Source organism: Primulina huaijiensis, unplaced genomic scaffold (genome assembly GCF_012295235.1).
Source record: "Primulina huaijiensis isolate GDHJ02 unplaced genomic scaffold, ASM1229523v2 scaffold15321_ERROPOS2750371+, whole genome shotgun sequence".
NCBI classification, from domain to species: domain Eukaryota; kingdom Viridiplantae; phylum Streptophyta; class Magnoliopsida; order Lamiales; family Gesneriaceae; genus Primulina; species Primulina huaijiensis.
In genome coordinates this window covers 130974-145391 of record NW_027343115.1, presented here as the reverse complement: position 1 = coordinate 145391, position 14418 = coordinate 130974, and the positions used below count along the sequence as shown (strand labels likewise).

At 33.3% G+C, this 14418-nt stretch overlaps 2 protein-coding genes across 4 annotated transcripts; both read left to right on the top strand.

The window, feature by feature from the left end:
* The first annotated feature begins 1369 nt into the window (after positions 1-1369).
* On the top strand, positions 1370-5898 carry LOC140965883 (triosephosphate isomerase, cytosolic-like). The gene is made up of 9 exons (XM_073426115.1): positions 1370-1516; positions 1867-1942; positions 2525-2648; positions 3273-3357; positions 3472-3604; positions 4762-4856; positions 5116-5194; positions 5469-5551; positions 5682-5898. The coding sequence occupies exons 1-9, from the start codon at positions 1478-1480 to the stop codon at positions 5730-5732; spliced, it is 765 nt and encodes a 254-aa protein (XP_073282216.1). The 5' UTR covers positions 1370-1477; the 3' UTR covers positions 5733-5898.
* Positions 5899-7110: 1212 nt separating this feature from the next.
* Positions 7111-13920, top strand: LOC140965871 (protein INVOLVED IN DE NOVO 2-like). Of its 3 annotated transcripts, none has more exons than XM_073426094.1 (7): positions 7111-7199; positions 7940-8854; positions 8938-9119; positions 10226-10315; positions 10410-10697; positions 11324-11533; positions 13512-13920. In XM_073426094.1, exons 2-7 carry the CDS (start codon positions 7960-7962, stop codon positions 13746-13748), a joined length of 1902 nt encoding a protein of 633 aa, XP_073282195.1. In that variant the 5' UTR covers positions 7111-7199; positions 7940-7959; the 3' UTR covers positions 13749-13920. The 3 variants fall into 3 exon arrangements, with proteins under 3 accessions (XP_073282195.1, XP_073282194.1, XP_073282193.1); XM_073426093.1 differs by having other exon boundaries at positions 7165-7211; XM_073426092.1 differs by lacking the exon at positions 7111-7199 and adding an exon at positions 7211-7317.
* Positions 13921-14418: the final 498 nt, after the last annotated feature.

Sequence of the window (14418 nt, the reverse complement as noted above, 5' to 3'; positions counted from 1 at the left end):
AATATTTAATAAATTTATATTATATAATCATATGATTATTTAATATTTTGAAATTTTAATATAGCTACTGTTTTTTAACAATAAATAATTAAATATCATAATTATATTTTTATTTAATAATTTGAAAATCTTAATTTAGAGATTTTTTTTAAAAAAAGCCGTTGCGAATACTGATGATTTGAATTAAATTTTTTGCAAATAACTACGGTTTTTTGTAAAAAAAAAAAAAACAAGAAAAAAAACAAATAAAATAAATATTAAAAATTTAAACTTTAATAGAAAGATTACTTTAACATAATTAATTATAATGACATATTTTATTATAAATTTTTTAATTATGCATGATCTATTTAATTTATTTACTTAACTTTACAAAATTAAAAAAAGGCAAAAAAATATTAAAAATTTAAACTTTAATAGAAAGATTACTTTAACATAATTAATTATAATTAAAAATTTTATTATAAGTTTTTTAATTATGCATGATCTATTTAATTTATTTACTTAACTTTACAAAATTAAAAAAAGGCAAAAAAATATTAAAAATTTAAACTTTAATAGAAAGATTACTTTAACATAATTAATTATAATGACATATTTTATTATAAATTTTTTAATTATGCATGATCTATTTAATTTATTTACTTAACTTTACAAAATAAAAAAAACAAAAAAATAAATATTAAAAATTTAAACTTTAATAGAAAGATTACTTTAACATAATTAATTATAATTAAAAATTTTATTATAAGTTTTTTAATTATGCATAATATATTTAATTTAAAATTTAATACCTGCTAAAAATAATTAGTGATATATCTCAAATTTATGACGCTATAGTTGAATACTAATTTATTTGTCAAAATATCATAATCGTGCTATGTATTTAATTTTAAAATTAAATACATATCACGATTATGATATTTTGACAAATAAATTAGTATTCAACTATAGCGTCATAAATTTGAGATATATCACTAATTATTTTTAGCAGGTATTAAATTTTAAATTAAATATATTATGCATAATTAAAAAACTTATAATAAAATTTTTAATTATAATTAATTATGTTAAAGTAATCTTTCTATTAAAGTTTAAATTTTTAATATTTTTTTGCCTTTTTTTAATTTTGTAAAGTTAAGTAAATAAATTAAATAGATCATGCATAATTAAAAAATTTATAATAAAATTTGTCATTATAATTAATTATGTTAAAGTAATCTTTCTATTAAAGTTTAAATTTTTAATATTTATTTTTTTGTTTTTTTTATTTTGTAAAGTTAAGTAAATATTGGAAAAAAAGATTTATTTTAATTCACAAGTAGCTTCTCCTTTCACTTTATTATACTATTATAATATTAAAATTAAATCCAATAAACTGTATAAAACAAATCCGGCTCATTCCAATCCACATACGCAAAGCTTCGGCTCTTTCTAATATTTTATTGTTCAGCAATTATTGCGATCACCGTCGAGAATGGGGAGAAAATTCATCGTCGGAGGCAACTGGAAATGCGTAAGTCTCCAAATCTGACTCTTCTATTTCAATAATTGAGTTACTCGCTTTGCTAATTGATCCACTGGTCCATCCACTGTCGTTTTAGATTTAACGTTAATCGTGTTGAGTGACGGATCTTGGAGATCTGAAATTCAATGGTTAGTGTATGAGTTAATTTATTTATTTGAGTTTTACTCGTGTATTTTTCAATCTTTTTGCAGAAGGTAATTTGTCATATTATAGTTGATTGTTAGCATCGACGAAATAATTGATGCGTGTATATGTCTTTGTGTGCGCTCGCTCATGCATATATGCGTACTAAATTTAGGAAAATGTTAATGTTATTGAAAGAGTGAAATTCTTTGTAGAATGGAACTGCTGAAGAAGTGAAGAAGATTGTTTCAACGCTAAATGCTGCTGAAGTGCCACCTGAAGATGTTGTGGGTCAGTATATGTGCATAGCTACTCTTTCTTTAAACTTACTTTATAGAAGCTAGCATTGGCTATCTGATTGAATTTATTCACGATGGAGAAGAAATTAAACGAAAGCTCAAGTAAAAGCAATTTCTGACATGAACTTGTTACTTGCATGGTTATTCTGTTTCTTTGTTTTTTTTTAACCGGTAAAAATGAAGGAGTTTTGTTCCCTACATTCTGCTTAGTCTTTACGTTGAGGATTCAAGCTCTGTATCTTGCATGTTTATCTCTGAAATCAAGAGATTAATATTTTTCTGCTGAGAAATTTGTATATAACGAAGATCGAGAATCATGTTATCTGTTGTGCCCGTGAATAACCGAAAGTATTACATTCTTGATTTTGAAAACAGTTTCCTGTATTTGAGCTTGGCTCGCTCATATTTGAATTTAAAATTGTTTCGTGGAACTATTCTCAGAGATTGAAAACTACAGGTGATTAATTTAAATCTTTTTGGTCTTTCAACATAAGCACTTCCTATGATGCAAATCAGATTTTCATGTCATTAACTGATTTGATTGCTCGAATCACATCAATGTTTTATCTTACAGAGGTGGTTGTCAGCCCTCCGTTTGTTTTTCTTCCTGTCGTAAAAAGTCTCCTGCGACCTGATTTTTACGTAGCTGCTCAGAACTGTTGGGTTAAGAAAGGGGGTGCTTACACTGGTGAGGTTAGGTATGTCTTCTTGAATACATTTTCTTGGTTTTTATTGTTGCATGTTTGTGCTAGATCAATGGGATTATGCATTTAGCACATAGGTATTAGAAGCCATCCACACCTAGCCTCAATGGCCCATGGCTGTGAAGCACATGCCTATATGCAGCTTAAAGGCTGAATCAAGAGTTATAAATACAAGATGAAATGCATTGTAATGGTTATTGATTTTTTTTGTTTGAGACCAATGAATCATTTGTATTTTTCAATATTTTTTAAAGTACATTTGGATTATATGTGGCCTAATTTATTTAATAGATCTAAATTTAAGAATATTATTCTTTAGTAAGCCTTGCTTTAGTAAGTTGCATGCATCGCACTTACCTTGTAGTTTTAATAACTATAGTTTAGAAAGTTTTGGATTTATGTATTTTCTGTTCAATGGTTGACATTTGAAATAAATTTTCCTCTATTATTTACACAGTACTTGTCAAGAGACCTCATTTTCATACCATGTAGTTCGAAAATAGTTTCTTTTACCAATTTATTCAATTTTAATTTTGGACATTCATTTCCCACTCAGAATGTAGAATAGGATTTTATGAATCTACTTTAACCATGGTTCATTATGTGTTTTTTGTCTAGTGCTGAGATGCTTGTCAATCTGAACATCCCTTGGGTGATTATTGGTCACTCTGAAAGGAGAGCTTTGTTGGCAGAATCGAATGAGGTAATTCATGCCAGTGATTTTTAATAATAGAAATGAAATTATATATCGGTTTTCGGATCTTACTTTGTTTTTACTTAAAAATTTATATGTTTTTGTGCTGCCTTCTCATTTCAGTTTGTTGGAAGTAAAGTTGCGTATGCACTTAGTCAAGGTTTGAAGGTAATTGCTTGTGTTGGCGAGACTCTTGAACAGAGAGAATCAGGATCAACTCTTGATGTTGTTGCTGCACAGACGAAGGCTATTGCAGGTATTGAGTTTTGAGGAGAAGTTTTCTTTGGGATGATTTGATGGATAACTTTGTTCTCATTTCCATTTTTGTATATGTCTTAATTTTAGTTGCTATAAAAAACTGTCTCTGAACTACATCTCTCGGTGTTATTATTTGTCGACAATATTTTTCCGTTCCGTGGAACTTCAATTTCCTGCCTTTCTTTCTACAGTTTATGCTTCAAAGGTGCATAAATATTCAGCTCTTGGGATTTTTAACTGTTGCTATTTTCTGGTCGGTAATATATGAAACTAGTTATAAGGCATCTCTTTATGAAGTTGAGGAAATGAAGTGAACAGTTTGAACTATAATCTCTGAAACTTCATGTTTAATGTTGCTGATTGCTGTACATTCTGTTTTGTTGCAACACATGTTTCTGTGTAACCGAGAGGTTTGGGTTTCCTAGTGTATGTTCCCGTAATGTTCAGTCCACCTCATTTGTTTCTAGATCACCAACATTCATTTGTTTTTTTCAAAAGCTTTTGGGACATAGTTAATCGTGTTCTGAACACTTCTAAATGTACAACTGATGCAATTCCATCTTTGTTTGGATTGTTTTTCTCTCCTTTTAACTTTATATTGTACTTACCTTGTTATTCTAGCTACCAATTTGGCGACATGAAGTGCTTCCTTTGAGTGCTTGGGGTAAATGCTCGTGAACTGTCAGCTCACTTGTCCGTTGCTGCAGTTTTCATGTTCTTTTCATTTAATTGTTTGGTAGGATTTTGAGAGTTTTTTCCTTCCAAAAAGCTTTGCACTGTAAATCTGAAGGTTAGTTACATGAAAAATTTCTTGTGTAGTTGGAGCGCTTGGTCAATTTGACTGGGAAGACTTTCTAATCATTGCATCAATTTCGTATAGTTTAATGGTCCTCTTGACCTGTATCGGGAATTTTTCACATTCTTCTGCTGTAGACATGTAAAACGGGAACGTAAATTCTGGTATTCTTTTTCAAATTCGAATGCGATCTTGTAAATTGAGCTGGAAAATAACAATATATGTGTGCCTTGACTAATGAGCCTGTATGGGAAATGCATGAAAATTTTACTTCTTGTTCAGGATTCAAAGAATAGGGTTTTTGTTTCCTTGCTTTGACTTCGTTCACAGCATAAATTCATTTTGATTTTCTTGTACAGAACAAATAGCTGATTGGACTAACGTTGTCTTGGCTTATGAGCCTGTTTGGGCTATTGGAACTGGGAAGGTTGCCACTCCTGACCAGGCTCAGGAAGTATGTTGGCTTCAACGATTCCATATTCGCGTGACATATACACACGATTATTGCAAAAATCGATTTCAAAATGAACTCAGTGGATTAATTATGGGTTGAAAGTTCCTGAATATTATTCACTCTATATCCTGGCCCACCGCAAATCCCCCCCAACCCGCACTCCTTCACAGACACATACTCGCACATAAAAGTGTTTATTGGTTCTGGTATACTCCTTAAACTTGAAAATTGTGAGCTCAATTTATGGAATGATGTCCAGGTACATTGTGAATTGAGGAAATGGCTTCAAGCAAATGTTAGCTCTGAAGTTGCAGCCTCAACCAGGATTATGTATGGAGGTAATGTCCATTGTCGAACCAAATAATGGAACAACACTTCTGCGCCAAATTAAGAAATGTGGCTCTATTTGCTTATTGAACTATTGCAACAAATCCATGACACGACATCCATACACTTCCTTTCTCTCGTTTTGCGTGATAAGACGTGTTACAACCACTATATTTATGTTTGACTTTCTTTACTCAAACATAGTTTTTGTACGACTAACTCGATCCATATTACTTGATACTCATTTTGCAAATGGCTTGATTCCAAATACTTACTGAATTGCAGGTTCCGTGAATGGTGGCAACTGTAAGGAATTGGCTGCGAAACCTGATGTTGATGGTTTTCTAGTTGGTGGCGCTTCACTTAAGGTAAATTATGACCCGTTTGTCCTCTTTCTGCTCTGGTAAGGTTGCTTTTAATCTTAACTATGGGAAGAAAATGATAATTTTTTATGATACAATGGAATATAAAATCATTTTCCTTGTCTCCCATGTTTAGCCGGAGTTCATCGACATCATCAAGTCTGCTGCGGTGAAGAAAGGTGCTTAAGTCCAGTACCCAGTCTTTGATGGTCATTTTTTGAACATTTTGGTTGAGTAGATGCAACTACTGTACGGGTATTCTTCTGGTCTACATTATGCACTTTTTAACTTTTGGCTGCTCCTTGAAGATAGCCTTTAACGTATGAATAAAGTGAAACAAGTCCACACTTGGACATGAACTTTTGTAGAAGTTTCCCGCTGCAAGTGATTTGATTTGGCTAGTTGGAAAATAAGAGAGTATATTTGCTATTGCTCTATGAGTGTCGGTATACTCGAAATTCTGACACTTTCACGGGTAGCTGTCACACGTCCGGCCAATGTCTCTTTCATGATCTGCCCGGGACAACCGTTGATCGTTATCAGTGTATTTGGTTCTCTTGCGATTATGAAACTAAAAATAGGTCTCATATCTCACAGATATAATTAGTACACGATTAAATATGACATTATTCACTACAAATATCATCTTCTTGTTAAAAATTAAGCAGCTCCAATTAGATTCTTGAGAAAATTACCACTATTTTTTTTTTCTAAATGGGCTTACCCGTGGGTGGGTATATTGTATACTAGGATTACTAAGTTATTTTTTAAAAAAACAAAATTAATAGAAATAATTATCAACTTTTGGCTCCTATAAATATTGACTTTTGGCAGTATTATTTAACTTCTCCCGATTCCCTGTGCATTCGCCCTTTTCCGATGCTCGTGAATCCCAACTCTGAGTTGCATGTGATTGGACTGTGGTGTACTTTTTAACTTGGTTTCGAAAATTGTGTGAAGTCACTGCAGCTTTCGATTTTAAGTTTCCTTTATTTTTGTCAAGTGAGTGCAACTTCCAAGCAGTTCCAAATTTTGACATCTATACTAAAAAATGACTTCGACTCTGCAAGACAAAATATTTCATCTCACAAAATCATGTTACCAAATTATACGTTCAAAATCATTTCCCAAAAAATATGACGAGTTCCCAACATTTGTGATTCCATGTCAATGCAAAGTATCTTGGCTAATTCACGTGGTCATAAATATATAATGGAATTAACAGTAATACAATCTCTCATATACCAGTTTTTATAACTAAATATACTCGATGGATTTAATTTGTTTAGTGCAATAAACTGCGTAACTATTTGAAGAATAATCNAATATGCATTTTGTGGAATTGTTGCTTTACTAAATTTATAGACGATGGTGATTTTTTTGGATGATTAGTTAATGAAATTTTTAAATTTTATCATGATGTAGTTTTTTGTGGATGATTATAGAAACAACCATGGTTAGAAGTAAAGATAATAATAATGAAAGAATATGTGTTTTGTTAGACGATTTTATGAATATATTGTTGTGTGACGAATCAATCTGATCTAAAATAAAAAAGCAAGAAAGAGAAATAAGGAAAGGAGTCCTTACAAAAAATAAGAAAAGTACAAATCAAAATTCTTGAGGAAAAAAATTCCTAGAAAGAGAATTGGTGGTATGCTACGTGGTTTGTTGTTTTTTTTTGGATCCCTGCTTGTTGATGCTAATCCCTCGATTTATTTTTCTTTCTGGGGCAAAGATCTCTGATTCATATAGGAGATTTACCACCGTCGGTAAATCATTTTCTTTTAAAAGATGAAAAAAGTACAAGAAAGATAATTTTTTTTTAAATGCAGATGTCAAGGATGGGTCTTTGACTCATTACTGTGCTGTACAAAAAAACTTGTTACTGTGCGGAGAATTTCTCTATTTTTGCTGTAAATTTTCTGAATCACTTCGTACATGCACGTTCAATAGGCTTGGCTTTCATCCGTTCATTAATTGCTTCATTTTACGATTTGATTCGGCAGCTTTGATTTTCTGTGTTGTTCTGGTTTTCTGTTTCTGTAATTCTGCTTTGAGAAAGTGGAAGAATTGTTTCTGCATTTTCTTTATATTTTCTCGTAGTCATGTACTGAGTTTCTGTGCAATTTAACTCGGATCTGAACTATTGAACATTTTGTAGATTTTAGATTAAATGAGTTTGCCCAATTGTATTTTATTGTTTTGGAAAAGGAGTGGGGTAAAATGGGATTGATTGCATTAAAAAAAAATTGGATTTTCGATCTCCCTTTTCACGTTCCAAAATGAGAATCACGTTTGAAGCAAATCACGTTTGAAGCACTTTCATAGCGGCTTTCAACGATATTCTCTCGTTGGGTATGTGTATTCACATCCCGTTTTGTTTTTACTGAGGTGGAAACTCGAGAAATTCAATGGAGCACGGTTCCGGAGAAGAAAGTGACGGAAACGATTCTGAAGTGGAGGAGACATACGAAGAGCTGAAGAATGGTAAGCACCAGGTTAAAATCTCTGATTACGTGTATACTTGCCCCTATTGTCCTAACAAGAAGAAGAAAGACTATCTGTATAAAGAACTATTGCAACATGCAAGTGGGATTGGCAAGTGCAATTCAGCGAAAAGAACTGCCAGAGACAAGGCCAATCATGTTGCACTGGCAAAGTACTTGGAAAATGACATGGGTGCACATTCTGGTCCTTCAAAGCCTGCTGTTGAAGATGATGCCCTCGCAGATCATGACCATGATGAGATGTTTGTCTGGCCATGGATTGGTATAGTTGCCAATATTCCTACTCAATTGAAGGATGGTCGCTATGTTGGAGGGAGCGGGTCTAAGCTGAGGGATCAGTTGGCGAGCAAAGGGTTTAATCCGACTAGAGTGCGACCTCTGTGGAATTATTTAGGACATTCAGGAACCGCTCTTGTTGAATTTGTTAAAGATTGGCCAGGGTTTAACAATGCCATGTCATTTGAGAAATTTTACGATGCTAATCAACATGGCAAAAGGAATTGGTTGGCAAAAAGTGAAACAAAAGCCGATCTTTATGGATGGATTGCTAGGGCAGATGATTATAATGCTAATAACATTGTTGGAGAAACTCTTCGCAAGATTGGAGACCTCAAAACTGTTTCAAATATCATGGAAGAAGAAGCTCGGAAAACTAACAAGCTTGTAGGTAATTTAACAAATGTTATTGAGGCAAAGAACATGCACTTGATTGAGATGGAGAGTAAGTTCAATGAGACTGAAAGCTCTCTTAGCCAATTAATCATGGAAAAGGATAAGCTACATCAATCTTACAATGAAGGTATGTTAAGTCTATTTTGGAGTTTTAAAAAGAAAATTTAATGGATGTAAAATTGAGCCTTACATCCTTTTTTGTAAAATCAGAGATAAAAAAGATTGAATCAAGTGCACGAGATCATTTCAAGAAGATATTCAATGACCACGAAAAGTTAAAGATGCTTTTGGTCAACCAAAAGAGAGAACTTGAACTCCGGGGACAAGAACTAGAGAAACGTGAAACTCATAATGAACATGAGCGGAAAAAGCTTACCGAAGACCTTGAAAAGGTTCTTTTCTCTTTTATTATTATTATCTTTTGTGATTTCTCTTTGAATTTCCTGTGTTTGTTTTACTTGACAGAAAAAAAGGTGTGCCTCATGATACTTGTAAAAATAGCTGTAAGCGTGCCCTGATTACTGAGTTCTGTTGACGTCGAATGACACTAGTCTTATCCTTTCTCCACTTTATTTTCTTGTTGATATTTACTGACCATACTATACATTTTGATGCTATATTGTCAACAAAGCAACATTCTTCCTCAAAAAAAAATCTGGTAAACCTCTATCTAGCTGTTTAAGCAGCTTCTGTGATGCTCCTCGTAACAGGAGACTCTTTAGAACCACTTTTGTCATCCTTGAAGGGTAGCTATAATCCACGAAGATTACTGCAACATGCAGTTGATCCCAGTGGATTGATGACAGAGTGAATGTGCTTGCAACTTGCTTTGACAGATTTCAAATTAAATGTGTAGGATGCAATACAGCGTGAGGTGCATTCTCTATTGTCTATAACAAGTTTGTCTTTTACGGTTTTACCTTATCCTGTATTACAGTTTTTGGCAATAACTACAAATAAATATGCAGAACCAATGGTTTCACGGTGGGTTTTTGGGGTAATGATGAGACATGTCATTAAATATATGGTTTTATCATTGTTTATAATTTTATTAGGGGACCGTTATAGATGACTGGGGTTCATCAATAAGGTAAAGGAATCGGTGGTATTCATCATGTAACGTCACTAATGGTGGAAAGATCTTAGAATTGCTTCAAGAACAATTTTATCTGGTAAACCTGTGCCAAAGGATATCTTCTTTCGTGGCACTTGATTGAGGGGCCCATTCTTCATGACAAAGCCCTCTCATTCTCCATTTAAAGTGACAGGACTGCCTGAGATCTAAATAATGCATAAGTTTATATGCCTATTTTCTTACAAAATTCCCAATATTCAAACCTGCTGTTTGCACGCCAAAGTTCTATGGAGCCATAATTTTTTTACGCTTGTTGTATGGAGAGAATTGAATATTTCAATGTGCATTGTTCTTTGTAATATTATTCTGGATCTTTATAATTTAACCAAGCTATTAACTCTATGACGTCGTTCTTTCTTCCAGAATGCAGTGCAAAATTGCTCACTTCAGGCTGCCGCTGAACTGCAAAGAAAATTTGATGAAGAAGTGATGATTTTGGCTGAAGAACAGAAGGTATTTTAACTTTTGTCATATCCTTATGGTGACTGGAATTGTTCCAGGACTCAAAGTTAAACATGAGTCTATATTTTGGGTTTATTGATTTCAGAAACAAAAGGAGAACCTCCATAATAGAATAATTTTGCTGGAGAAACAACTGAATGCAAAACAAGCCGTGGAGCTTGAAATCGAGCAATTAAGGGGTAAATTAAATGTCATAAAACACATGGGGGTGGAAGGCGATCTGGAAGTGCTAGAAGAAGTAGATTTACTTCTCAAGTCCTTGAGGGAAAAGGAAGGAGAACTGGAGGATTTGCAAGCATTGAACCAAACTTTAATTGTGCAGGAGCGCAAGAGCAATGATGAACTACAAGAAGCGCGAAAAGAACTGATCAACGTAAGTTTCAAAATTGTGTTCTTTGTTCGACTTGGAAAACTCGGTACCATTCCTTGCCAAGAGATCTTATCTGGTGTGGGTACGATTGAATGACCAAGCTATTAATTTAACAGCTAACACGAGAACAATTCAGCTTTTTTACATGACATTCCTGTTGTGCGATCCTCAAGGGATGTAAGGTTGCTCATGGGAAATTCAATGTACATATGTTAGATGATATGTTTTATTTAGCTAACGGGCAACTCCAAACAACATAGGATAATGCATTTGTTGCATAAGATGTAAGAGATAATTTGTGTTTTCCTGAAGGAGCTGATGATATAACCACATTTTAGCTTAAAGTGTTAGCTACTTCTATCATGATTTGGGCATGATTACTCTCTTGATTTTGGTTTAACATGCATTTCATAATTAAAACCCTTTAACTTAAGAAAGTGTTTTTTCCTCCATGGACCCAAGCAGGCCAGTGGGTTATGGGTAGATTTTTGTGTCTTGAATCATGAAAAAGAATTGGATGCATCAATTTCATCATGATAGAAGCATGCAAATCGTGCATTATATTTCTTGATACAAGCTCATTGTTTGGATAAAATTTTGGGGAATGGCTTGATAAAGTTGCTTTCTAGGGCTTGAAAGATATATCATCGAATGCTCATATTGGTGTTAAGAGAATGGGGGAGCTTGACAGCAAACCATTTCTAGAAGCCATGAAGAGAAAGTACAGTGAAGCTGAAGCTGATGAAAGGGCCACAGAATTGTGCTCTCTCTGGGAGGAGTACCTTCGAGATTCTGAATGGCATCCTTTAAAGGTGGTTCAAATTAATGGAAAACATCAGGTATGCAAGCAACATATTCATGTGACTATATTATTGTGTGATTGGAATTCTACTTCTGCAGAAAAAATCAGGACATCTTTGTTTGTCTGTGCCCTTCAAGTGGAAGCTAATTCTGCATCAGTTTTTTTTTTGGGTCCATTAATGCATCTCTCAAGTGCTTTTAACTAGTAACAAGGAGTAGCATGCGTACATAGATACAGAATGAAAAACATGGCAAAAAATGAAGAGGTCTTTGTAGGAGCTCTTGAATAGCTGTATTCGTTCATAAACCAAACTGTAAACATGGGATTACACTGTCCAGGCCCATTAATCAGCTAACAGGTATGCATCCAAGTCCATAGACTGGGTATTGAACCCAGACTCAATCTACAATACGTTTGGCATGGCAAGGTAAAATTACCCATACCAATATTTAACAGTGACATATTGAATGACCGAAGACTGTTGATCGTATCAAATGATGATATCAATTTGACCGAATGATGGAGCACTTTAGAGTAAGGCCAAGTGATCACCTTTCTCCTCATTTAGAGGGTAGCTTGTGCATGAAGAGATTGTGTTAACCTTGTAATACTTCTGTAGGGTTCTGGAATTAAGGGCTAGATATTTGACAAAATGGTCGTGGATAATCTTATTGGTTATCCCTTATTTAGTTCATCGAGGCCAAGCTACTTGATGGAGTGCTTGCCAAGTTGTTAATGTCCGAGCTCTTAAGCTTTCAGGAATTTATCTAACCACAGAAAAAGATATGTTTTAGTCAAAATTTTATACAATTATTAGATTTCTTAAAAGAATTTGGACCCTCGTGAGATGAGCTTGAGTGCTGGTGGTGCTATCTTCCTATCAAGATTGCAGCTGGATATTGTCTTGCACCACACTTTAATGTTGTTTTTCAGGTTAAGTAAATAGCCATTCAACTCCTATAAAATATTGCATCTGAATCAAAATCTCTAAACTAACTCTTTCTATAAACTTGGCCATAACAGATTCTTGCAATATATCTTTGGACTCTTTCCAGAGCCATTTGTTGGTTCATTGTCGCATTAATAGCTGTAAAATTCTACGATACCATTTTAAATTATTCTTTTTAAAATATTAAAAATCAAATCATCCTATCTTACTAAATGAATCAACTTCCACATTTGTTCGTATTTATGGAAATGATTTTTTAGGTTATAACGATAGAAGTCTCGGTCATAATCTAACTGTGGTAAACTTGTACATGGTACTATTAGATCTACTTTGTTTAACCTTCCAAAGCTTTCTAGTATGAAATTTGGACTACTCTATTTTATATACGGCATATTATTTGTTTATTTTTACTTGAGACAACCTTTTTACTCGTTTGATAGTTAGTTCCATTGAATTTCTGTGTTGTATTCAACGCTATAATGGCTTGTACTGGATCCAATGCATGTAAAAAGCTATCCTTTTCAAAGTAATCAATTCAATGGTATATTTGAGTGTCTAGCGTCATTAACTCTTGAAGTGTGTGGCTGCTGAATGTAGATTCTTGCTGTTGTGAAGAAATTAATTTATGACTTGTGCATCACCAGTTCATCAATTACCAGAAATGGAAGGCGGTCATAATAAAGTCTATTGATGTTTAATATTCCAATTTTGAGATCATTATGTAGATAAATAAAGACAAATGGTTTATAGAATTACATTTTGAGGCAAATGGATGCGACTTACCATCTCATGATATGTATTTAACAGAAATCCACTGTGAAAAACACAGTGGATTATCAACAAGTCTTGTGGAAAGATGAAATGCAAATACAGAATCCACAATGTGCTCTCTATTTGATTCAGGCGATATTTTCTTCTAAACTATAATATATTAACAGATGAAGTTGGATTCGGAGTTGTTAAAAAATGTCAACTTGTGTTAGATTCTCTTGAATATATTATTGCCACCTGTCTCAATTTTATGTATCACACACTTTCTTCAAAGGATTACTTCTTGTTTTTTCAGACAGTGATAAATGAAGAAGATGAAAAGCTAGCAGATCTTAAAGAAAATTGCGGTGTCGACGTTTACAATGCTGTGATATCTGCCTTATTCGAGATAAACGAATACAATCCGAGCGGGCGATACATTATTTCTGAACTATGGAACTATGAAGAAGGTAGGAGAGCTAGTCTAAAAGAAGGAGTCACTTTTTTATTGAACCGATGGAGGCCCTCAAAGCGAATAAAGGGGATGGATTGACTCTTAGAACCATGCTACGACTTCTTGGATCCTCTGGTGCTCCGTTGTATTTGTACACTTTGGTTTTAAACATTATCATCGACAAGGTATTGAACTGTAAACTTGAACCTTGGTGGGCTATGACTCGAGCTGTTGATCTTGCCTGGGAACTGAGTCACCGGGTGCTTCCCAATCCTGGTCTACTCTCTTCTTGGTTTTCTAGTGGTTTCTCTAACTTCTAGTATTGAAATTTCTAGTTTACACTGGTCTGCAAAGTTTTTATGTGGGAAACGATTTAATATATTTTGAGGTTCCATTCCCAAACACATCTGCTTCAGTGAGCGAGGTCTTCGAATGATCTTTGTTTTTTTTAAAAAAAAATTTTTTTTTTTAAAAAAAACAACTCTTTTTGGCTGCATTTGAACGACAAATTCAGTCGATTGATTTAAAATGATTTGTTGTTACATCAAATTCCAAGTTCTTTGAAATTATATTTTTATATATAAAAGTGTAGGGAAAAAAAAGAAATATCGGCTAAATTCATTGTTAAAACATCGATGTGAAATTTGACATCCATGTTTTATTCATATAATTTTATTCTTTTTGGTCCATAATAATTTTTGAAACTGTTATTTATATATATAAGGTATATATCCAGAATTAGTTATTTTTTATTATACAGCGAATAAAA